This window comes from Schistocerca piceifrons, chromosome 5 (assembly GCF_021461385.2).
Source record: "Schistocerca piceifrons isolate TAMUIC-IGC-003096 chromosome 5, iqSchPice1.1, whole genome shotgun sequence".
Classification (NCBI taxonomy): Eukaryota; Metazoa; Arthropoda; class Insecta; order Orthoptera; family Acrididae; genus Schistocerca; species Schistocerca piceifrons.
This window is the reverse complement of record NC_060142.1, coordinates 201,420,308-201,447,672: the sequence shown is the minus strand read 5'-3', so window position 1 is coordinate 201,447,672 and position 27,365 is coordinate 201,420,308. Positions and strand designations below refer to the sequence as shown.

Sequence of the window (27,365 nt, the reverse complement as noted above, 5' to 3'; positions counted from 1 at the left end):
AATGAAACAATTTGAAGTTTACACATCTATTAAAGAAAAAATATGACACATATTGAATGCTGTTATTTTGTTAGCCTTTGGTTAATATTTTATTGTGTCTGCTTTTTTGGATGAAATTTAGTGGTAAAAGGGTTTTAACTGCCTAGACTGATATAGTTCGTAATGTGACTGCTTTGTGAGTGTCTGGGTGACTAATGTATCTGAAGCATTCATTTATGGTGATCTATAGATTCCATAAAGAAGCAGAACCTTCAGGCGTGCAAAATTAATCAACAGTGTGATCATTATTGTAATGAAAATGCAGAGTCAAAAGATGACAGAGTGTTTTTACCACACCATATTTAAATTTTTTATACATGGCTATTCATATACTCCATATTTCAGGTCAGCAAAATTATATATTGATTGCTACCAAATGCACAAAAAAGTAGATCTAATAATTACTTTATTGGCTTGCTTTTTCTATTCTAGTTTGCCAGAGTTTAGTAAATTATAATTTGGTAGGTATTTATTTTTTTTATTTATTGCAATATGTATTCCATAGATCCAGTTATGCATTTTAACACATGGATGTGGAACGAGTCAGAAACATTTAGTTCATTATTACATTAGTTTCCATAAGGACAATAAACAAAGATTAATAAAACAAGTAGTAAACACAATCGGTAGGATAAAATTACACTCACAAGCAGAGTTCCAGTTTGTTTGTGAATATAAAATCTTTCTTGACTTTTAATCCACGCGCGTGCGTGTAAGCGTAAGTATGCTTGCATGCATGCATGTATGTTCTACATCTCCTCCTAAATGACTGGACCTATTTCAATTAAACTTGGTACAAATGTACAAATATATCTTACTGTCAAGCGACTATAATTATGGGATAGAAAGCACCCTCATACATATCACAGGGGTGCGAGTGAAAAGAAGCATAGCCCACAATGTGTGACTTCCCAACTTGATTCACTCAGTATTTGAGTATGAGACCGCTTCTTAGCAACTTGCAACAAATTTTATGCATAATTTCAAATCTTTATAAAATGTTATCTCACTGACAACCCCTACAAAGTGATGAAAGGAAAAATGTTTGTTGCATACTACTTTTCTGCTGTTCATGCAGTAAAAGTACAGCATGAGGCATAACATTACTATTAATGACACACTTTGCAGATGGCATGCACGTATACCACTGAATGTAACTGCAAAATTATATCCTTGGATAACACACAGTTCATGAGGTAAGAGGTCATAAACAATGAGATGCAGGGAAAATTGCTGCATCATGTGTGACATTTAAATTTATTACTTTGTCGCTACTAGCTCTATTGACAACACATTGTGCAGACAGTATCCACACATACCACTAAATGTTCCTATGAAATTATAATATTGTACAACACAGAGTTCAAGAGATATGACATCATAAACATTAAGCACAAGGTCAGACACTTTGTGGCATATGTGTGTATGGACAGCTGTAAATAAATACCTGGGCAATGCCGGGTACTCTGCTAGTATCCACTATAGTATCTCCTGTTAATGATAACAAGAAGAGTTAATTTCTGTGTCCACAAAAAATCACACTTTTCTTTATGCTTTGCTGCACACATCACCCTCTTCTTCATCCCACTTCTGCTGCTCAGGGCCATTTGCTTTTTATATTACTCAGTGTGTTTCCCATTTCTTATTCATTTTTGTCTAGAAATGGAAGAGTTCAGTGGAAAAATTTTCATGTCGTAAACCATAATTTTGAAGGTTTTTTATTTCATGATTTATATTTTTGATGATACATGGTAGATGGGAGCAAAGAGTTTAAGTAGTATTAGATCAGGATTGGGGGGGGGGGGGGGGATGGATTGCTAATAGTGATTACCTACTAAATGTTCTAGTTTTCTTCAAAGTGGTTCTGAACTAATAAGTCTGTGTCTGGTGGGCCAGGATGCTGGTTCATTTTGTGAAGATATTTCTTCTACATGTGCCAGCTGTATATGCTGTTGGCAAGAGAAGTCACTGAAATGCAATACTCATGTACACATATTCACTTTGTGAACTTAGCCAGGTTACAAACAGATCATTGCTGGATTCAGGGAGATCACAAAAGGTGAAGACAATGGCCTAATGGAAGGAGAATAAATGATACTGAAAATGTGTTCTAATCCAAGAACACTAATTTTTTGCTCAAACAGTACATACACATGGTAGACAAGCTATAATACAATTAGCAATACACAAGTGGCTGGCAGAGTCTTGTGCTCTAGCCTATACAGGGTGTTACAAAAAGGTACGGCCAAACTTTCAGGAAACATTCCTCACACACAAAGAAAGAAAATAGGTTACGTGGGCATGTGTCCGGAAACGCTTACTTTCCATGGTAGAGCTAATTTTATTACTTCTCTTCAAATCACATTAATCATGGAATGGAAACACATAGCAACAGAACGTACCAGCGTGACTTCAAACACTTTGTTACAGGAAATGTTCAAAATGTCCTCCGTTAGTGAGGATACATGCATCCACCCTCTGTCGCATGGAATCCCTGATGCCCTGATGCGCTGATGGAGCCCTGGAGAATGGCGTATTGTATCACAGCCGTCCACAATATGAACATGAAGAGTCTCTACATTTGGTACCGGGGTTGCGTAGACAAGAGCTTTCAAATGCCCCCATAAATGAAAGTCAAGAGGGTTGAGGTCAGAAGAGCGTGGAGGCCATGGAATTGGTCCGCCTCTACCAATCCATCGGTCACCGAATCTGTTGTTGAGAAGCGTAAGAACACTTTGACTGAAATGTGCAGGAGCTCCATCGTGCATGAACCACATGTTGTGTCGTACTTGTAAAGGCACATGTTCTAGCAACACAAGTAGAGTATCCCGTATGAAATCATGATAACGTGCTCCATTGAGCGTAGGTGGAAGAACATGGGGCCCAATCAAGACATCACCAACAATGCCTGCCCAAACACTCACAGAAAATCTGTGTTGATGACGTGATTGCACAATTGCGTGTGGATTCTCATCAGCCCACACATGTTGATTGTAAAAATTTACAATTTGATCACGTTGGAATGAAGCCTCATTTGTACAGCAGCAACTTCTCTGACGCTGACATTAGGGTTATCATCAACTGCACGAAGAATTGCCTCATCCATTGCAGGTGTCCTCATCATTCTAGGTCTTTCCCAGTCGCGAGTCATAGGCTGGAATGTTCCGTGCTCCCTAAGACGTCGATCAATTGCTTCGAACGTCTTCCTGTTGGGACACCTTCATTCTGGAAATCTGTCTCGATACAAATGCACCGCGCCATGGCTATTGCCCTGTGCTAATCCATACATCAAATGGGCATCTGCCAACTCCGCATTTGTAAACATTGCACTGACTGCAAAACCACGTTCGTGATGAACACTAACTTGTTGATGCTACGTACTGATGTGCTTGATGCTAGTACTGTAGAGCAATGAGTCGCATGTCATCACAAGCACCGAAGTCAACATTACCTTCCTTCAATTGGGCCAACTGGCGGTAAATCGAGGAAGTACAGTACATACTGATGAAACTAAAATGAACTCTAACATGGAAATTAAGCGTTTCCGGACACATGTCCTCATAACATCTTTTCTTTATTTGTGCGTGAGGAATGTTTCCTGAAAGTTTGGCCGTACCTTTTTGTAACACCCTGTATATTTATTAGTCCCAACAGGGGGTGCAGCTGACAGGCTGTGCACACAGTTGCTGTCATATTAGCAGGCTGGGTGGCCTTTATTGGCTGAATCAAGCACAAACTTCGCACATGAACTATGAAGCAGCGCACGCACATAATTGGTAGTTACAGCACTCATCTTCCTTTGCAAAGAAGTGAGCACTGTGATCACATCCATTTCTTCTGTACTCGATGTAAGTTGTTGAGTCAGGTGACACACTGCCACCAGCGCACAGGGTTGGAATTGGCGTGAGCATTTACAGGTGCGGCACCCACCCACCCCCTGTGAGATGCCATATGGTAGGACAAGTGACACAGGTGCAGCATCCATATCCAGGGAAGGAGGTTGAAGTGAAGGCAGTGTGACAGGCAACACTAGCTGCAATGGAGGCAACAGCAGTGGAGAAATGATCGTACGGCCTTATTGACTCTGACAGTGCGGGGACTGAGGTCCCGTCGTGACCCCAGACAGCTGAAGGGGCACCCACAACAGAGGAGACAGTTGTGAAAACACCACCAGTAACTATGGAGGAGGTGAGATCACTGGCCACAAGGGGCTGGCGGAGGTGCACCTGATGCGCAGCCACCCAAGTGAGGTTGTGGTGGGTTAATGTGTCACGATGCCCTCTCCTCAGCCATGCGGATGACGCAGAAGTATTGGTCACAGGTACTCTTGATTACTACCGGCACTCATTTTGGCCGATGGCACAAACAGCTGTGACAGACTAGAAGTATTGTGGTGCTGGTGCTGTCAGATGGGCTGGCATCAGATGAAGCAGATGTAACAGAGTCTGAGGCTGATGACTGTGCAACAGTTTTACCAGAAATACTTCTGGTAACACTTCCAAAACATGTTTTTCATCTGAGTCTTGATTGAGGGTGGAAAGGAGCAGCCATGAGATGGTGAACACCACATTTAAAAAAAAAAAAATCTTCAGATTCGTCAGATGTGAACTGGGTGTCATTGTCAGTAATGACGTATATGGAAGATGTTTTTCCATCGCAAAAATTTTTGACAAAGGAGAAATTGTTGTCACTGCAGAAGTAGGCAGACAATATATCACATACAGAAACTCAGAACAAGCATCAATTACAAGCCAGTAGAATTTCAAAAAAGGTCCCGTAAAATCTACATTAATTATTTTCCAAGGAGGCTGTGGATCTAGCCACTATGACAAAGGACGACAGGAATCCACCTGATGGTTGGCACACTGAGGGCAGGTTGCAACAACTCACACTATTTCCCTATCAGTGCCTGGCCAAAAAGGAGACTGCATGCCAACGTTTTTGTATGTGACACATCCCAGTGGTCCACATGTAATAAATGCATAACCTCACATCAAAGGGAGGACTTAACTACAACCTGAGGAGCGGTGTCCTCTGTAGCTGACAGCAGCACTCTGCCCCATACAGAAGGATATTTTTGTAATACAAAATAATTTCTCAAAGGATCAGAAGCATGGCCCAGAGGTTAGTCCAGCCAGCTGTTGTACAAAGCAAAACAGGTAACCTTATTTAAAACAGGTTCCTCAGCCACTGTGGCTGCAATTTTAAAAGTGCGGGCACTGCTGAAAAAGTGACCAAACAAGGAGCTGATTGCAACTTAGGTTTCAAAAACTTGTATGCCCGGTCACAAGCTAGTAACCAGTGGAAAGGAACATCTGTATAATAATGTGTGGAGAGGTCGTACCACAGTAGCAGCCTCCAGATTGAATTTGTGATAGTACACAATTTTGCCTAAAAATACCTGTAACTCCTTGATGTATGTGGGGTGTGGAAACATGGCAATAGCATCAGTATGCTGGAGCAGTGGTTTAATGCCAGTGTGTGACACTTCAAAACCCAAATAAATAATGGATGGTTGAAAAGACTGTGTCTCATCCATATTGAACTTTAACTCTGCCGACTGTGAAACAGAAAACAGAGCATGAAGGTTCTGCAAATGTTCCTCTGGAGAGGCACCAGATGTTACTATATTATCTAAGTAGTTGATGTGGCCTGAAACTGATGTAATAAGTTGCTCTAGAAAGCGTTGAAAAGTAGCTGATGCATTTGCCATACCAAAAGGCAAACGCTGGTATCGATAAAGCCCAAATGGGGTATTGACAACTAGAAGTAGTTTGGATTCCTCACTGAGTGGCAACTGTAAATATGCCTCTCCCAAGTCAATCTTCGGAAAATAGTGCCACTCCTCCCAGCAATAATTTGCTAATAGCCAGTCAGGGCGTGGTAAAGGATAGGTATCAATGATTGACTGTGCATTAATAGAGTTTTAAAAAATTATCACAGAGGTGTTATTCACTGGTAGGTTTTTTGACTATCACCAGAGGTGCTGATCCTTCACTGGAAGAAAGAGGTCAAATAACGTCAAGGCATTGAAGATGATCCAATTCTGCTTTTACCTGATCCTGTAAAGTTACCAATACCGGGTGAGCCTGGAAAAAACAGGGCGAGCAGACTATTTCATTGTAATATAAGCTTGAAATTCTGTAGCAGAACCCAGTTCTGGAGAAAATAGAGAGGAATATTTGGCACTAGAAACAAAATACTCTTCATCATCAATGGAGAATCCAAACAGTTTAAAAGGGCCCAAATCAAACAGATTTTCAGTGTAAGCATTGTCCACAGCCAGGAATGTTAATGAATGAACGATAGCCTTGTAAGTCACAGGTGCAGAAAAATGTCCAAGAATGGGATTCTGTTATTTGTTATAACTAGCCAGCCTCTGTGACACTGGAGTTACAGGGGGAGAATACAAGTCCACTTAAGTCTGAGAATCCAGCAATACTGCTGCTGCACCCATGTCCACCTGCATTCTCAATGACTTGTCAAACACACGCACTTCAATGTGTAACTTCCTTTGAACCACCATCACTGCTGACACATTGTTCAGTCCATGTTCATTTCATCCTCGCTCAGATTTGGAAAGGAGTTACATACAGAAGCAACATGTCCTTTCTTATGGCACTTATTACACGTTACACTGCTTGGGACTTGCTGTCCATTGGTGTTGAATGAAACAGTATTGGTATGAAGGCAGTAGAGCACGAAGCTGTCACTGTTGTGACTCTGACTGTTGTCACAAATGCCGATTACTTATATGATGCTGAGATGTCTGCTGGAATGCTGCTATAGTGTGTGTGTTTCCTTTCAAACTGACTGAAGGCTGGAAGGGGTGAGAGCAATTGATTTCTGAAACTTCAGACCAGGCCTCTATCTGGCCACCTGCAGCCAATGAAACTTCAAATGACTGAGCTATGTTCACTAATGCCCTAAGCTCACTCTTGAACTTCCCTACCAGGAGCAAACAGTATGATTGCATCACAAACCTTCTGATCAGCACAGGATTCCTTATGAATGTTTGTCACAAAATACAACAGCAGCTAAGTCCATGTAGTCCAGCTGCCAATGCCTTGTATGACTGTTTTGGCTACTTTAGGTACTGGTAAAACTGCACACGAGTAGCAGTAACCAAGTATATTTTCAGTGATAGGTAGAAAGTAACTCTCATATCAGATCAAAAGAAAGACTTGGAGATTCTTGTAAAGGGCCGAGCTTCCACAACAACTGATACCTGTGAGGTGAAATCCCTGACAGAAAAAAGGGCCTTGCAAACGTTTAAATCTGTTACCCTAAATGCCTGGAAATGTTGCCATGGGCATTTATTAGAAGCACCCCAGTCTTCTGCTGCATCATCGCACGCAGGGAACTGCAGTGGATATGTTGTTGGCAGAACCACAGGTTATACCAGTGTAGTAGCTAAAGTAGATATAGCAACTGTCTGCACCTGCTGTTGCTCAAGAAGGGATTTAAGCACTGCCTCCATGAAAAGTAAACTCAAAGGACTAGTGATTGAATTGGAACACATGGACTCAAATCCCATCCTCATCGCCAAAAAGTGTTCTGACCCAAGAACCCTGTAATTTATTGCTTGAACAATACATACTCCCAGAAGACAAGGTACAATACAATACTTCAGTTCTATATTACAACAGTGGGCACAGCCAGCAGGCTGCATATGCAGCTGTTTCTGTATTAGCAGGCCGGGTGGCTTCGAGTGACCAAATCAAGCACGAACGTCATGCTCAAAATGTGGAGCTGTGCACATGCAAAATTGGTAGTTACAGCAAAAAGCCTGCAATCCAGTCTCCATGTTCTCTTTCTGTACATTGGCTGCTGATTCTCCACCATTTGATTATTCTTTGCTGTTTCCGCGTTACTGCTCAGTTCTTCCATTCCCTCACAATGTAGTATTTTGCTATGCATTTTGACTCCACTCTTACTCCCAATCCCTTGCCATAGAGGTCATGTCCCTGTGAAAGACCCATGTGCACAAACTGTCCCAAGCATCTACCCAGCACACCTATTCTGTTTCCATCACAGCCGTATCCTGTGCCGTCAGAGGCCATCAAGGTCACTTGTGGAAACAGTTATGTTACACATCAACTCCTCTCCAACTTCTGTCTTTTGCAAGGGTATGACACCAGCTAACTGTTCACATATGTAAATGTTTGCTTTTAAGTGGGAAGGAGGGGGAGGAACACACACTCTGTGGTATTAGTCTATTAGTCTCTTTGCTCCGAGGAAGGACCAAAAAGCATAGCCACAAGTTGAGTCTTATTTATGTCTGTCTATCGACAATGTTACTCCTTCAGTTGTTTATAAATGATACTTTCTTTCAATATAACATCCATTAATGTGGAAATTGCCAACTGAACTGAAATACAATTAATTTGTCGATTTCTTATTTTTTCCAGGTGTGAAATACTTTCGCCTGGAAGCCAAGAAGATGCAGCTAGTGATTCTCCAGACCATAGTGACAGTAGTGAATTTGATGATGAAGAATATCATAGCTAGGTGCCTGATTGCAGCTATCAAAACATGTGAATGTTTGGTTTTTATATATTAACTAATATGTACCTTGTCAGTGTGTTCAAAAATTATTTGTCTTTTGTATAGTGTTTCAATGGGATGTGCAAATGTATAAATCCTTCGATTGTTCAGTGCATTTCAAAAAGAATAGCTTGTGGGAATACTTGTGTAGTGAAATATTGTTTTTGTTTGTTGTTGTTGCACTTCTGATACCTCGTCCACTAATATCTCTGTTATAGATGAAGTAGTTCAATATTTCCATTTTATGCTTCCAAGGAATAAAACAAGTATGTGTGTACTGTGTATTTATATTATAGCTGTCAAGGCACTATTGCAGTATTCTACAACCTATATAGATTCATAATTGTTTGTGACATTTTCTCCCCCACCTCTTCCTTTGAATTTCATGTAACATTTATATTTTGGTTCCAGAGAAAGAACCATTGGTTACAAAACTGAGAGATACATGCTATTTTCTTTTGTGTTAAGTAATAACTTTGCTTCCTTTCCTTGTATCAAATGATTGTGTTTCTTACTTACATGGAAGGTTCTACATAATAAGAATGAATTTGATAGCACCTCATAGATTTTCTGTAGTTGCAATAATATGAAGTAGGATAGACAACTATTCACCACTTCGAAGAAGGATCGAATGGCAAACAGGAACATTTGAAAGTATATTTTTGGGTATTATTAAGTTGTCACCTAAGTTCTTCATCAAATGCAGATGGAGACACACACACACACACACACACACACACACACACACACACACACACAATCTACCTCTATATGACTAGTATAGGTTCTGTCGTCTGGTCAGACAGACGAAACAATAAGTAGGAGGTGCTTATGACACTTCCCATCTTGAAGGATGCAGCAAACTGAAAAAGGAATAAGTGATTTTTACCACTACAAGAAGATGCCACAAGAAGATATCATGATGCAGGGATTGAAGCTAATACTAATACATAGAGAGATCACAATGTAAATTGTCACATTGTAAAGAGCAAATAGTGAAATGCATTTTTTTTTTTTTTTAAGAAACTATCATTGCAGTTTGTGAACACTGATCGGAATCACACCCCATGTATTATTTCACAAGAACAATTCATTCACAGACAAAAAAGTATTGTTTGTGGTAATTATCATGATTGTCTTGCAAAATTGTAGTAAGAAAGTTCTGGTAGAATGTAAATACATTCACAGTAAAGGAGGCAACTCACCAAAAATCAAAACATTGAATCTTCAACATGAACACACAAGAAAGACAGAAAAAAATTGCTATCTTGCAGAGTAAATCCTTTCTCAAACTAGGGTACACACTCATGAACAAAAGTGCGCATGCAGATCTGTGATCTGTGCCCCTACATAGTACCTGCTGGACACACAGTGCCAGGAGTGCAGTTCGGCAGGATGACTAGGGTGGGGTTGGGTTGGAGTAGTGGTACGTGGGGAGGGTTTAGAGAGAGAGAGAGAGAGAGAGAGAGAGAGAGAGCTAGTGACTTGGAGGGACCAGCCGGTTTGCTGGTTACGAGTGTGGTAGGGAGGAGTGGTAGGTGCGTGGGCTAGGCATTGTGATGCACAGGTATCGGAGCAGGAATGGGGGTGGGTGAGTGGAGGGGAGCAGCGTACAGTGAAGATGACCAGAAGAGGTGAATTGGGAGAGGGTGATAGCTCCTCTTCCTTTGTCCTATGACCCACTCCAAGCTCCTCTCCCCTTGTCACATTTATTGTGCACTGTTACTCACTGGCTCTGACATCTTTACATCACATGCCTAGCTTGCACATCTGCCACTCCTACCTCTCACATTCCTAGCCAGCAACCTCCCTCCAAGCTGATAGCTGCCAATCCTCAACCACTCTTCCCGCCTACGAGCTCTCTGTCCCTCTATCCACCCCTTCTGACATGACACCTACCCTACCCTATCAAGGTGTCAAATGGCACTCCTGGCTCTCTCACTGTGTGTGTGTGTGTGTGTGTGTGTGTGTGTGTAAATCTATTATTTTGGTGGAAATTATTAAGTGAAACAAAGTAAATACTCATTCTGTTGAAGTAATTGATATAGTGGCATATACAGCAATGATTACATATTGTGCTTTTCTTCCTGCCAGCAAGAAATGGGCTGCTGAATTAGCAACTGTCTGTCTGTCTTCAAAAGCTTACACACAAACTAATAATTCTATGGAAAGCTGTAAGAAAAGAATTACTACTACACGCAGTAATTGTGTGAGCACAATAATAATAATAATAATAGAACTAATAATAATAAAAATAACAATAATATTGATTTTAATCAAAGAATGTCTAGAGAAAATGGGTTCGTTACATAGCTCTCACAAGAAGTGCTGTATGAATATGGAGTAAGCAGATGTCAGTCAGTGGGAAGCATGCAAGAAGGCCTCCTCCATAGGCATGTAAGACTTGGAAGGAATGGTATTTATCTGTGTGAGTATTACTTCCTCTGGATGTGTTGTCATCTAGTGGGCAGTCTGAAAACTTAGTGCCTAACTTCGATTTTAGATCTACAATAATGGATGTAGACAAGATTAAACTTTCTCAATGGCTGAAAGCTCAGACATTCAGTGACACCTGCTACTGAATGGAATTCATTTAATATTCAGAGAATGACCAGAGGGAAGATATGATTCACCAATCAGCACATTAAGGGTAACCTTGGGATTGGATGTGTACTGGTATATGTGCACGTACGTGGGTATTTTTGTATTGTACAGGTTTGCAGTCAGTGGATACTGCATTATATTATCCAGAAACAGAAGACTGAAACTTTACAATATTATGAAAGGGATAGATTACTACTCACTGTAAAGATGTCCATCTGCTTAGCTGAGTGGTAATGTGCTTGCCTACAATGCAGTGGGCCTGGGTATGGTTCCTGGCCAGGTTGGAGATTTTCTCCACTCGTGGTCTGGGTGTTGTATTGTGTTGTGTTGTGTTGTCATCACTGATGCACAAGTCACCCAATGTGGCATAACCTGAAATAAGACTTGCACCAAGTGACCAAAATTCCCTGGACACAGCCTCCCGGCTAACAATGCCAAACAATTATTTCATTTCATTTTTACTGTAAAGATGACCATTGAGTTGCAGACAGGCACAATGAAAGGATTGTTACACATTTAGCTTGTGATCAGAGCCTTCTTCAGGAAAGAACACACACACACACACACACACACACACACACACACACACACAAGCAAACACACCTCATACACACGACCGCTATCTCCAGCCACTCTGGTCAGAATGCAATGGTACTGCAGTGAATGCAAGCAGCAATCTGGAGTGGTGAAGAGAAAGGGAAGTGATAGCAGGTTATGGATACAAGGAGAGTTGTCAGCATTACCTGGCGGAGTGTGCAGGGACTACAGATGGAAGGGCACAGCTGCAAGGTGCAGCTTCACGGGACTGTGGGGGAGGGAGAGAGGGGGGAGGATAGGAGTAGAGAATCCACCACTCCCAAGAATCAGATACGAAGGAGTACTCCTTTTCTTACCCAGTAACACCCTGAATTGGAAAACCTGAACCACATCCTTCGCCAGGGATTTGACTATCTCTCATCATATCCGAAATGAAGTACATCCTACACAAGATCGTTCCCACCCCTCCTAAAGTGAAGTTCCATCACAACATTCCTAAGCCACTCTCAATCCCAACTGCTTGCCACAGGAATCATATGTCTGTGGAAGACCCTGATGCAAGACCTGCTCAATCAACCCAACCAGCATCCCCTATTCCAGTCCTATCACAGGCGTGCCCTACCCCATCAGAGACTGGGCTACCTGTGGAAGGAGCTTGTCATGTACCAGCTCTGTTGCAATCATTGCACAGCTTTTTATGTTGGTATATCTAATAACCAACTTTCAGGAATTCCTAAACTCCAACTTGACCTCCTTCACCAGGTCCCTTCCTAAGAGAAGAAAGAACAGCCATACACGGGAACAGCCATACACAGCCTCAAATTAGATCCTGACCTATTCATCCTACCTGCAAACGAAGGTTCCACCACTGTCATTATGCATCACAGTAACTATCTGGCAGAAGACCTCTGTCAATTGTCTGACTCTTCCAACTATAAACTCTGCCTGAGTGATCCCATCCCAGAAGTCCAGCATAACCTCCAGTCTCTGCTTAAGGTCTTAGGCCCTTCCCAGAACCTCTCCCCTTATCCATTTCCCTCCTCACCTCTATGAAACACCACACAACCACCTTCTGCATGTTCCCAAAATCCACACACCCAAACAATCTTGGATGCCCCATTGTAGTTGGTTGTTGTGCCCCACTGAAAGAATTTCAGCACTCATTGACAAACACCTCCAACCTGAAACTTCCTGGCAGATTAAAACTGCGTGCCAGACCGAGACCCGAACTCGGGACCTTTGCCTTTCACGGACAAGTGCTCTACCAACTGTGCTACCTAAGCACGACTCACGCCCTGTCCTCACAGCTTTACTTCTGCCAGTATCTCGTCTCCTACCTTCCAAACTTTACAGAAGCTCTCCTGCGAACCACAATATCCTTTCTTCCAGGAGTTCTAGTTCTGCAAGGTTCGCAGGAGAGCTTCTGTAAAGTTTGGAAGGTAGGAGACGAGATACTGGCAGAAGTAAAGCTGTGAGGACAGGGCGTGAGTCGTGCTTGGGTAGCTCAGTTGGTAGAGCACTTGCCCGCAAAAGGCATAGGTCCCAAGTTCGAGTCTCGGTCCGGCACACAGTTTTAATCTGCCAGGAAGTTTCATATCAGCACACACTCCGCTGCAGAGTGAAAATCTCATTCTGGAAACCTCCAACCTATTGCCCAAAATCTAGCTCCTATGTCAAACATCCCAACCACGACTTTCCACCATCCCCATCCCTTTACCTCCTGGATCTCCACTCATCACTACTGATGCCACTTCCCTTCACACCAACATCCCTCATTCCTACAGACTTTCTGCTATTGAACACTACCTCCCAATATCCTTCAGACTCCACACCCACTTCCTCATTCCTCGTACACCTTACTAACTTTTTATACTAACTCACAAATGCTTCTTCCTTGAAGGGAAGGTATATAAAGAAATCAGCAGTACAGCTGTGGGCACCCACATGACACCTTCTTATGCTAACCTGTTTATGGGCCATCAAGAGCATATCTTCCAAGCCTCCCAAAACCTCAATCCTCTAATCTGGATCAGGGTCATTGATGATCTCTTCATGATCTGGACTCAAGACCAAGACACCGTATCCTCATTTCTTCACAACCTTGACACCTTCTCTCCCATCCAGTTCACCTGGTCTTCCTCAACCCAGTGTGTCACATTCCGAGACATTGACCTTTCCTCTCTGATGGCTTCATCTTCATCTCTGTCCACATTAAATCCACTAACAGCATGTGTATCTTGACAGCTGCCATCCCACCTACATCAAAAACTCCCTCCTATACAGCCTGGCCACCTGGGGACAGCTTATCTGCACTGACAAGAACTCCCTTGCCTAGTATACTGAAGGTCCCTCAAAAGCCTTCACAGATTAGCACTGTCCCCTAGACCTAGTCCAAAAATGATTTCCCATGCCATATCCATACACACCCAAATCCTCTCACAATCCCCAAGAACCAGGTACAAAGGAGTGCCCCTCTTTGTCACCCAGTACCATCCCAGACTGGAACAGCTGAACCACACCCTTCATCAGGGCTCTGATTATCTATCACCATGCCCTGAAATGAGGGGAATCCTACCGAAGATCCTTCCCACCCATTCTAAAGTGGTGTTCCATCACCCAGCCAAGCTCCACATCATCCTTGTCCATCCCTGCATCACTCCCAATCCCAACCCCTTGCCACAGGGATCATGTACTTGTGGAAGGCCCAGGAGCAAGATCTGCTTAATCCACCCATCCAGCACTATTCCAGTCCTGTCATAGGCTTATCCTACCCCATCAGAGCCCAGGCTACCTGTGAAAGCTGCCTTGTCATATACCAGCTCTGCTGCAATCATTGCACAGCTTTTTGTATTGGTGTGACTACCAATCAGCTGTCCACCAGGAGGGATGTATTCCACCAAACTGTGACCAAGAGCAAAAAGTGGACCACCCTGTGCCCCAAATGCACCTGAACATAACATCCTTGATTTCAATGGCTACTTCACAGCCCTGGATATCTTGATCCTTCCCTCCATCACCAGCTTATCTGAATTGGGCAGATGCGAGTTATCCTCACAACACATTCTCTGCTCCCAAAATTATCCCAGCCTCAACCTCTGTTCCCACAACCTCCACCTAACAGTTTTCTTCCCTCTGTCCTACTCCTCCTCCCAGTTCACATCCCCTCATCCTCATTGTGTGCTGCTCTCTGAGAATGCAACCACCAGTCTTTTACGTGTTCTCTGCCCCTCCCCTTCCCCCCCCCCCTCTTTTCCACTCCTCCCCCCCCCCCCAAGTCCCCCTCCTCTCATCCCCATAGCACCCCGACACTGCATCTGACAGCCTTGTCTGGCTAACATCTATTCCTGGCATACTCTACCAGCCAGTGCTGACTCCTCTCTCCCCCACCCTCACACCCTTTCCCCCACCCCTCTCTGGATTGCTGCTTGCATTTGATGCAATACCAGTGTATTCTGGCCAGATAGGCCTGAGATAGTGGCCATATGTGCCTGTTTGTGCACGTTTTCTTTTCTGAATAAAGCTCTGGCTGGAAGCTAAATGTGCAACAGTTGTTTGGTTGTGTCTGTCTGCAACTGAAGGTGTTGAACGGCAATCTATTCCTTTCATAATATTGTTGGTATTCCTACCTGGACTTGCCACTGTTTGAAGACTGAAGTTTTGTTAGGAGATGTTTGTATTTTTTTGATTCTGTAAATTGCAGTTGGTAAGACAGTAATCACATATTTGTATGTGGGAGAATGTCTGCTTTGCTAAGTTTTTTGCAACAATTTAAGATAAACAGCAAAGGGCGGGCCTTCATAGAATTTTCTTCTATAATGGCAGTGCACCAGTTCACGAAATGGCCAAAACAAGAATTTATTGAACAATTAAATCAAATCTCATCTCAAAACCAGGTGCTTCAGCAGATGTCTTACATTGCACATTTGCTATCACGTAATTTCTCTTTCTTTCTAAAAGCAAAAGAAACTGTGTGCGTATCTCATTTGGAGTCCTTAGGAACTGCTGTGTGTTCTCATGAAACATTAATATACAACATTCTCTACAAGATATTTCATGGATTACTTCTGAAGTCACTGAAGGAAATGCACTGGTACGTAGTAAGTGGAGAAGAGTGCTTGGAGGATGTATGAAGACAGATTTGAAACGAGAAATTTACATTGCATTCTAAAAGAAATCCACACAAAGTGTTGGATGATATGTGGAATGTATACATGGGCTTATGTAACAGATTTAATTTTTTTTAAAAATATTATGAAAAGGAAAGTTGCTACTCACCATATAGTGGAGAAGCTGAGTTGCAGATAGGCACACCAAAAAGACTGTCACAAAATAAGCTTTTGGCTATGGGCACCCATATGGCACCATCCTCTGCCAACCTATTCACGGGCCATCTAGAGGAATCCTTCCTAAACGCCCAGAATCCTAAACCCCTCAACTCCAGTGCCGAGTGGTCCCTCTCGAAATATACTGAGGGTCTCACTGAGACCTTCACAGACCATAGTTATCCTCTCAACCTTGTTCAGAAACAAATCTCGTGTGACTTATCTTTCCAGTCACCCACCACCTTCCAGTCTCACCATCCAGCCACAAAGAAGCATTCCCCCTCATAACTCGGTACCACCCAGAACCAGAGAAACTGAATTATATTCTATCATCAGGGTTTCGACTACCTCTCATCGTACCCTAAAATGAAAAAGTCCTGTCCACTATCCTTCCCACCCCTCCCGCAGCGGTATTCTGCCATCTACCGAACCCCTACAATATACTCGTCCATCCCTACACAAACCCTCCTCCCAAACGCTTACCTCATGGCTCATATCCCTGTAATAGACACAGATGCAAGACCTGTCCCATACATCCTCCCACCACCACCTACTCCAGTCCGGACATAAAACTCACAAATTTCATCAAAGGCAGGGCTACCTGTGAAACCAGTCATGTGATCTACAAGCTAAGCTGCAACCACTGTGCTGCATTCTATGTGGACATGATAACCAACAAGCTGTCTGTCTGCATGAATGGCCACCAACAAACTGTTGCCAAAAAACAACTGGACCATCCTGTTGGTGAGCACACTGCCCAACATGACATTCTTCATTTCAATGACTGCTTCACAGCCTGTGCCATATGGATCCTTCATCCCCAACACCAGCTTTTCTGAATTGCACAGGTGGAAACTCTCCGTGCAGTATATCCTACATTCCCGTAACCTTCCTGGCCTCAGCCTTTGTTAGTCATTGTCCTCACCCATCCATCCCTTGCCTGTTCCGATTCCAGCACTACACAGCCCCCTATTTCACCAACACATATTTTACTTCTCTCCTTTTCCGCTATCCCCATCTCCCACCTCTGCCCAGCTCTCCATCTAACCTCCTGACTGTGCCTAGCTGCCCTACCCTCTCTCCCTCTCCACCTCATCCCTGCACAGTCCCCAGCAGCACTTCAGTGTCCCTCACCCCTACCCTGCTATCCCTCCCCCTCAACCTTCACCTTACCCCCACCTAGTTGTCTCTCCCATCATGCACTGCTGCTGCTGCTCGTAATGTGGCTTCAGCTGCCACAGATTGTGGTCATGTGTGTGTGAGATGCACTTGCGTGTGCGTGTGCATGTGTGTGTGCGTGTGCGCATGTGTGTGTCACCTATTTTTGACAATGGCCTTGTTGGCCAAAAGCTTATGTTGTGACAGTCTTTTTCTTGTGCTTATCTGCAACTCAGCATCTCCACTATATGGAGAGTAGCAACTAACCTTTTCATAATATTGTTACAGTCCATCTTGGATTTTCCATTGTTTAATAAAAAATTAGCTCCTTGTAACAGCCAATCATCTCCTGCTTATTTAAATCAAATGACTCAGAGTTTTCATAAATTATCATTCATATTAATTTAGGGAAAATGTGCTTAAAACTATGTCATTAATTAATTTGTCACTTTATGGGACTGAAGGAAAAAGATTGATTTACGTTTCACTAATTTTTAAACATTCAGGGTCTTGAAGGTAAAGTTGAAATTCTGGAGGAGTTATTGCCACAGAATAAGTATTTTTTCTTATGTCTATCTGAACATTTGCTAAAAAACCAGAACAAATACAATACTATGCACCAGAAGGTTATAAACATGGAAACAGTTTTTGCAGATCTCAGTACCATAACAGTGGTACTGTTATCTATGTTTCAATTGAAATAGAGTGTAGAGCACTAGATATTAGATGGGCATGTGTATAGAAACACTTTGAAATTACTGGGATCATATGTGATATAATGAAACTTTATCATAGTATGTATCTACCATTCCCAACTCAGATGATAAAACTTTTTTAGATAATTTAGGCACTGTACTCTGCTACATAACGAAGTGGAAACACTATGTAACTGCAATTGGGGGAGACTTTAATTCAAGCTTTGAGGCAACATGTAACAAACCCAGTGTAAATAAGTTACTGAATATGCTAAGGCAACACAACGTTCATCATGTAAATTCAGAACCAACAAGACTAAAAGCATGCTTGGATAATGCTTTTGTCAATTGTGTTGTTGATATGTACTCCACCAAGGAAAAGGAATTTGTTTTCTCAGACCACTCCATGTTAACAGTAGAGTTAAGACATTTTATAAAAGGGGATGAGAGCAGGCCTGCACAAAAGTTAACAAAATGTAATACCTTAATATTAAGACAACACAATCTCAGAAAACTAACACACCAGCTGAGCATAACTAAATGGGACAAATTATTTCAAAACTGTGATTCCAGTGCCCAAACAGTTTATGAAACATTCCACAATTACGTAATAGGTAATTTAAAAGCCCATCTTGTTCAAAAGAAATATCATAAAACAAGAAAGGGTAAATTGTGGTACACCAAAGAACTGGAGAATCTAAAAAATGAGCTACTGCTGTTGAAGCGCCTTGGAAAAATAAATGTTGTTGTTATGTGGTCTTCTTCCTGAGACTGGTTTGATGCAGCTCTCCATGCTACCCTATCCTGTGCAAGCTTCTTCATCTCCCAGTACCTACTGCAACCTACGTCCTTCTGAATTTGCTTAGTGTATTCATCTCTTGGTCTCCCTCTACGATTTTTACCCTCCATGCTGCCCTCCAATACTAAATTGGTGATCCCTTGATGCCTCAGAACATGTCCTACCAACCGATCCCTTCTTCTAGTTGTGCCACAAACTCCTCCCCAATTCTATTCAATATCTCCTCATTAGTTATGTGATCTCTCCACCTAGTCTTCAGCATTCTTCTGTACCGCCACATTTTGAAAGCTTCTATTCTCTTCTTGTCCAAACAATTTATCGTCCATGTTTCACTTCCATACATGGCTACACTCCATACAAATACTTTCAGAAATGACTTCCTGACACTTAAATCTATACTCAATGTTAACAAATTTCTCTTCTTCAGAAATGCTTTCCTTGCCATTTCCAGCCTACATTTTATATCCTCTCTATTTCGACCATCATCAGTTATTTTGCTCCCCAAATAGCAAATAAGTGTCTCATTTCCTAATCTAATTCCTTCAGCATCACCCGACTTAATTTGACTACATTCCATTGTCCTGTTTTTGCTTTTGTTGATGTTCATTTTATATCTTCCTTTCAACACACTGTCCATTCCGTTCAACTGCTCTTCCAAGTCCTTTGCTGTCTCTGACAGAAATACGTCATCAGCGAACCTCAATGTTTTTGTTTCTTCTTCATGGATTTTAATACCTACTCCGAATTTTTCTTTTGTTTCCTTCACTGCTTGCTCAATATACAGACTGAATAACATTGGGGATAGGCTACAACCCTGTCTCACTCCCTTCCCAACCACTGCTTCTCTTTCATGTCCCTCAACTCTTATAACTGCCATCTGGTTTCTGTACAAATTGTAAATAGCCTTTCGCTCCTTGTATTTTATCCCTGCCACCTTCAGAATTTGAAAGAGAGTATTCCAGTCAACATTGTCAAAAGCTTTCTCTAAGTCTACAAATGCTAGAAACGTAGGTTTGCCTTTCCTTAATCTATTTTCTAAGATAAAGCCCGGTCCACACGCAACGATCTGTCTGCGCAGATGTCTGTACATGCAAAAGATCGCTGCAAATGTGGTGTGTTCACACGACACAAACCCCAATCTACTACTCGCCCGCCATCTGTCGGTGTAGAAAAGAAATATCAGTGGCAAGCGACTACGCTCCCCGAAAACGTCAAAATTTAATTCAGTTATTTTGAAAAATAGAAATGGAGGAAGTTCTGTTGTGGTCTGTGTTCGCAACTTGTGTTGCAAAAAACATTCAGACCAACCGCAGGAAACAGAGAAAGCGGTCAAAATGGTGCAGGCAGTGGCTGCTAAAGTGAAAGCAGTTTTGTCACGTAAATTTAGTGCGAGAGTTGCAGGGCGAACCTGTTTTGTTTTACATAACCTCGTGATCCATTTCCTCGCACATTGGCACTCCAATTTCATCTTCAATTGTACTCCTGCTTGGTCTTGGCGTTTCTTGATCACTAAGAAAGCCAAGTAGATCAAAATACCATAACGTTGGCTGGTATACTTGATCTACTCCTACACCAGATCTTCTAGATTTCTGAACTTTGGATAACTCTTTTCGGTAAACAGTTCGCTGACAGACTAATTTACTTGATTTGCCTTCATGAACTCATCTTTCAGGAAAGCGTAAATAGCTTCACATGTGTTGGGTATTATTTCACTCAATGCTTGTTTCGATATTGCAGATGAAAATTCCAAATCATTGTAGCTCCTTCCTGTTGCTAGGAATCTTAATGTTACTGCCAGGCGTTCATGAGGAGAAATTTCCCTTCTCATACAAGTATTTTTCTCATAATATGAGGGGTTACATGCTTTAAGAGATAATTATAAGTTTCGACATACATCTGCAAATAATTTCACCAGTTCGCAACGAAATTATTTTTTTATTACCGTTTCTCTGTTTGCCGAGGCGCCAACTGCCCGCAATTTTTCAAGTAGAGCATTGTATGCTGCTGTCTTTTTGTCTCGATCACTATATTCTTTACTTTTAATCTTCCACAAACATGGGTGGTTTCTGTATATTTTAATGCATTCACTTACAAACTCTCGAGAACACTGACGAGTATCAGCCATTTTAATGCCCTGTGCACACAAATACAAACACTAGACTGAGCAAACAGCTGTTTCGCGCCAGATTTGCGACGATCTCCTGTCCATAAGCCTGGTCCACACGCAACGATCTGTCTGCGCAGACATCGGCGCAGATGTCTGTACATGCAAAAGATCGCTACAAATGTGATGTGTTCACACGACAGAAACCCCAATCTATTACTCGCCCGTCATCTGTCGGCGTAGAAAAGAAATATCAGTGGCAAGCGACTACGCTCCCCGTAAACGTGAAAAATTTAATTCCGTTATTTTGAAATATAGAAATGGAGGAAGTTCTGTCGTGGTCTGTGTTCGCAACTTGTGTTGTAAAAAACATTCAGACCAACCGCAGGAAACAGAGAAAGTGGTCAAAAGGTATAGACAGTGGCTGCTAAAGCGAAAGCAGTTTTCTCACGTAAATTTACTGCGAGAGTTGCAGGGCGAACCTAACGACTGGCGAAATTATTTGCTTATGAGAAAAAATACTTGTATAGAGAAGGGCAATTTCTCCTCATGAACGTCTGGCGGTAACATTAAGATTCCTAGCAACAGGAAGGAGCTACAAGGATTTGGAATTTTCAACTGCAATATCGAAACAAGAGTTCAGTGAAATAATACCCGCAATTTTTCAATTAGAGCATTGTATGCTGTTGTCTTTTTGTCTCAGTCACTATATTCTTTGCTTTAATCTTCCACAGACATGGGTGGTTTCTATATATTTCAATGAATTCACTTACAAACTCCCGAGAAGACTGACGAGTATCAGCCATTTTAATGCCCTGTGCGCACAAATACAAACACTAGACTGAGCAAACAGCTGTTTCGCGCCAGATTTGCGGCGATCTCCTGTCCACACGCTCCAACTTGTCTGCGCAGATGTGGTTTGAACCCACAGATTTGAGAGGTTTCGCTCAAACCTCCAACTCCAACTTCCAGGTTTGCACACACCTGAGGTTGGTGCAAATCTTCTGTCCACACGCAACGATCTGTCTGCGCAGATGTGATGTGCGCAGACATTTGCGCAGACAGATCGTTGCGTGTGGACGGGCCTATACGCTCCAACTTGTCTGCGCAGATGTGGTTTGAACCGACAGATTTGAGAGGTTTCGCTCAAACCTCCAACTCCAACTTCCAGGTTTGCACACACCTCAGGTTGGTGCAAATCTTCTGTTCACACACAACGATCTGTCTGCGCAGATGTGATGTGCGCAGACATTTACGCAGACAGATCGTTGCGTGTGGACGGGCCTTAAGTAGTAGGGTCAGTATTGCCTCACTTGTTTCAACATTTCTACGGAATCCAAACTGATCTTCCCCGAGGTCGGCTTCTACCAGTTTTTCCATTCGTCTATAAAGAATTCGTGTTAGTATTATGCAGCCGTGGCTTATTAAACTGATAGTTCGGTAATTTTCACACCTTTCAACACATGCTTTCTTTGGGATTGGAATTATTATATTCTTTTTGAAGTCAGAGGGTATTTCGCCTGTCTCATACATCTTGCTCACCAGATGGTAGAGTTTGGCAGGGCTGGCTCTTGTGACGACCTTTAGTAGTTGCAGTAAAAATTTGCTTTGAATTCAGTAGATTGTATTTAGTAGATTGGTAATTTCTTTAAGTATTGTTTAAATTCTATTGTTTTGTATTGCATATCACTTGCTTGTAAATGTCCGCTGCCTGTTCACGGAGCTGACCAACCTTAGTTTTCATTTATTTTGACCAGTGTGCAGCCATACTTTCTTTACGGTCCAGAATAGTCTCTTGACAAGAGGAAAACAAGAGACTCTTGTTCTCGTGACGTGCAACTCCCGACATTCCGATCGTGTGACGTAGCAGTGAAAACCGACTCACAACCGATAAATTACAACTCTGTTGACAACTGACGGCCGTAGGTCAAACGAACGTCATTGACTTACCGTTTGTAAATAAGTGAGCTATGGCAGACGATAAACTGTCAACACTAGATTCAAACGAACAGAATGAAACGAGTGAAGTGTCGCGTCACTTGCGGTCGCGCAGGATAATTAGTAGGGCTGAGACACCAATCGAAACAATTGTAGAAAGTGAAGTGGGAAATCTTATGGACTTTGGTGCTTCACACCATAATGTTACCGGTACTGTACTAGACAATGCCAGCATAGTTTCTGCCACTAGTACTCGTAGCCATATACCAGTTACAAGGGAGGCAGGTGAAAGCAATTCAGGGGTAGTGACAGAAGATGTATTCAAACAGCTACTGAGTCAAATGATGCAGGACGGAAATCGCCAAATGGGGAATTCCATTAAAAATGATTTGAAAGACGAAACTCGTCAAATTAAAGAGGAAAATAGACAAATGTTTGAAGATAAACCTTCTACAGTAAGCGAAGAAATAAAAACTGTTAGAGAAAACGTAGCCAAAGAAGTAGCAGAGCAAGTTAAGGATGCTGTTTCTCAAATGCGAAGTGGAATAATTTTCGAACTGAATGACACTTTAGCTGCCGGCTGAAGTGGCAGTACGGTTCTAGGCGCTGCAGTCTGGAACCGCGAGACCGCTATGGCCGCAGGTTCGAATCCTGCCTCGGGCATGGATGTGTGTGATATCCTTAGGTTAGTTAGGTTTAACTAGTTCTAAGTTATAGGGGACTAATGACCTCAGAAGTTGAGTCCCATAGTGCTCAGAGCCATTTGAACCACTTGAACCATTTGACGCTTTAGCTACCATGCAAAGCGAGACGGCTGACATCCGAAACGCAACCAAGAATCTTGACTCCACCATAACCACGGTTAATCACAGATTAGAAAGAGTAACTACTCAGGTAGAAAAACTAACCGAGGGAATGTCGAACTTGACTCTGGAAACTGAAACGAAAGTAAAGAAGAGGCTAGATAGTCATGAGAGAGAATTTAGAGAAAAGTATGAGAACTGGATTGCCGGAAAGGGCAAATTTGTCGAAAAATAAAATTAACAAATACCTAGTAGAGACTGTGAAAGCAACCACTCTTGGTATCTTGTCAGCTCCTGGAAGCTCCGGAGATACCGTAATGTCTGAACTCGGTAGCATTAGGCATACCCTTCAGCAACAATTTACAAATGGGAAGCAAGAGGTAACGGAACAACTAAATAACCTGAAGGCACTAGTGAGTAGTAGTTCCCGAATACAGAGACCGAATTAGCCTAACTCTTTAGCCTCTCAGAGGAAGAAGATGAATTATTTCGGCAATTCCGAATACCTGTTGTATCTAATGAACACACTTCACCACCACATATTCCAGTTAGTCACCGAAACCAAGGATCTGACTCAGTAGTACAAGTGATGCAGGAAGAAAGCATGATAAAGCATCGAGTTTTTCAAACCTTTAACCCGGAAAAACGAAATATCCACCCAACTGTTTTTCTTCGTGGATTCTCTGGCATTTTTCCAAATTCGTGAACTGATAGACAGCGTATCCAATTTGTTACCGGATATATAGGTGGCGAATCGGCAATATGGGGAACAGAACTGGTTGATAAGTGTCGAATTTATGAGGAGTTTGAGCACTGTTTCCTCAGTAAATTTTGGAGCGAAGGTGTTCAGAAACGCCTTCGTAAAGAAGTCTATAGTGCAGAACAATTTGGCCCCAGGAATAGTAGCCTCAGAAAGTACTTCGAAAAATATCTTGGCAAAATCAGGTATTGGGATACCCCTATTAATAGTAAAGATGTAATTATGATTCTCAAGTCTAATTTACCCATATCGATTCGTGAAAAGCTGATAGCCAAACCAGATGATGATCGATATTAGATTTCTGTCGATATTAGATTCCCTAGACCTTATCTATGTGGACATGAGAGCTAACCAACGAGTTAAAATTTCATAGAGTGGCTGAGATACTAGTTACAGCGCTCCTAGCGGCAACTAACGCTAACTCGGCCGCCATGTTCTCCTTAGTCAAAACATTAGGAAAGCGTTACTGTTGTTTGTGTTGGAAGTGTGTCAGCTGTTGTGATATTACTGTAATATTTAACTTTTCTAGTTGACTTTTTTGTTACAAAATATAAAGTCAACATGCCTGCAGTGTGTTCAGAGTTCAACTGCACAAATCGCAGCGATAAAACAACAAATATTTCATATTATAAGTAAGTATATTAGTACCGAAATACGACACACGATTTTTAATGTTTATTAAAGAGTCATTTGCATTGGAACTGTAATTATGCTTAAGACAAATGCAGGAAAGTAATTTATTTATCGTTGATTACAGATTTCCTTTAAAAGATAAGGAAATTACAAAAAGATGGGTTATAAATATGAAGCGAGAAAACTGGTTTCCTACTACAGCCAGTTACCTCTGTTCAGCTCATTTTGAAGAGAAATATATGTACCACACAAATGTCCAGAGGCGCCTTTTGTCAAAAGCAGTACCTACTATCTTTAACTTTCCATCACATTTACAAAAGCAAGATAAAGTATTACGACCACAACCCAGAAAGCGATCTTTCGACAATTTGCAAGATAGTGCTGTTACAGTGACATCATTAGCACAATGTAAGTCAATAATTTAATTTTACTCAGTGTTCTTATTACTTTGAATTACATACTTTCTATTATAATCTTATGGTGTAACTCTGTTTTAAACTTATGATGTAACTGCATTCTTTCAGTGCCTGTCGGACTCACATCTGTTTCTGCTGACCACGATTACTGTCTACCAAGCCCAAACAAGTTGAAAACACAATATAACAGAGTACAAGTAGAGAATGTGCGACTAAAGAAGAGGATAATGCAACTTAGTGTACGACACAAAAGAAGAATAGTGCAGTTACAGACTTTAGTTGCTGGTTTGAGAAGAAGGCTATGTAGTTCAGTTTCTGATATGTTAAACAGTGAACATGTAGTTGGTTTGTTGAAGGAGCTATTGGAACTTTAGTGCATTGCTAAAGTATGCCATTATTCTCAGCAAATAAGGAAATTTGCCCTGACCCTACACTTTTATTCTGCCAAGGCATACAGCTACTTACGAAAATTTGTGAAATTACCCCACCCAAGAACGCTTCGACGTTGGGCAATGTCAGTGGGTGGCCATCCAGGTTTTGCTGAGGAGGGTTTCACTAAAATTGCCTCTGAAGTTGAGAATAGCACAACCCAACTTTTTGCAACATTGATGTTTGATGAGATGGCTATTAAGAAGGACCTTGTTTGGGATGGGGAAAAAATAAGAGGCTGTGTATAGTGAGACAGGTGACAAACAAAATTAACTGTACTGACTGCTTAGAAGGTATTTTTGCTTGTATTGAGGCTAAAAGAACTGGATTGATTGCAGTGAAAGATGTGAAAACCAGTTTAATCAATCCAGCTAATGATGTTAAACTTCGTAATGTTGCTGAGAAGGTTTTCAGAAATAATGAGGACATAATCCTGAAATGTCAGAAAAACGTTTTGTTGAGGTTCCAGGCAGAAGTGTTGCAATTGGTGAGAGGCTCCTTATTTATAAACAATGAACGTCTTTTTACAGAAACTGAATTTGGTGAAGAAACCCATTATGTTAAACTGATAAAACTGCTGCTCAAACATTTTTTTGTATGTCGAATAAATCACCTATGCAAATCAAAATCATCTGAGCAGAGAGGTAAAGTTGTGAGACAACTATACACGAAGCTTATTTTATTTAAAGGTCAGTGAAAAGACCGAAAAAATACGAATGTCAGTTAAAACATTGTAAAAATTAAATGTAAATAAATTATTTTACTTTTCTTGTAGATTATTATTATTATTATTATTGAATTACTATGCTTGTGTTAACTACTTGTAACACATATTTCAAATAATATTCTCGTTCACAGTGTACTGGTTTTTGAGGCTTTGACTGTTTACTTTGAAATAGCGACAAAAATATCGCATTTTGCGCCCGTTACTGTTTCTAATAGTTAACCACAGCGTGTTTAGGAGTTTCACCGTAATATTCTGGTGGTACCTGCTCTAATTGTATTAATTTATGGGCAACAAGTAACGTTGGACAGACTTATTTGAGTAGTCTTGTAGTGTTATCTACCTCGAAAAGTTTAGGCATATTTCGACAAAAACATCCCTTTTTGCTGTCAGTGTACACTGAAATCACTGCTGTCTATTGCTTTTTTTAGAAAAAATAAAGCTAGTAGAGGCTATTTCAAGTAAGTCAAACGCAGTTACAAGGGGGCGGGACACAGCAGACGAATGCCTTGACTAAAGAAAACGGCGGACAGAACTTCAATTTGCTTCAAACATGGCGGACCTATAGCCACTCTATGAAATTTTAACTCGTTGGAGCTAACACACCGTGGAATACTCCGCACAATTCTTGGCCACAACATTACGAGAGTAACGGCTACGAAAAGCCAGAGAACGGTTACAAAAATAGTAACGATTGGCAAAACGGAAATAAAGGCAATGGGTATCCGTACAAACGGAGTAGACATAATCAACACAACCGATTCAATCCCGTGTATAACACGACTGGTAACCAGTACGGCAATCAACCGTACGAGCAGAAGTTTGGAAATGGTTTCAGTCAAAAAGGTTGGCAATAT

General features: G+C 41.6%; 1 protein-coding gene across 5 annotated transcripts in view; it reads left to right on the top strand.

Annotated features, from left to right (window-relative positions):
* The window catches only part of LOC124798456 (cytosolic carboxypeptidase 1-like), a 503,581-nt gene extending 494,728 nt beyond the window's left edge, over positions 1 to 8,853 (top strand). For 2 of the 5 annotated variants that reach the window (XM_047261878.1, XM_047261877.1), the window contains one exon: positions 8,451 to 8,852. In XM_047261878.1, coding sequence (XP_047117834.1) covers positions 8,451 to 8,456 — 6 coding nt within the window. In that variant the 3' untranslated portion in view covers positions 8,457 to 8,852. Of the gene's footprint in view, positions 1 to 8,450 lie in introns of all 5 variants that reach the window. The other 3 variants (XM_047261876.1, XM_047261875.1, XM_047261879.1) reach the window with 2 other exon arrangements.
* Positions 8,854 to 27,365: the final 18,512 nt, after the last annotated feature.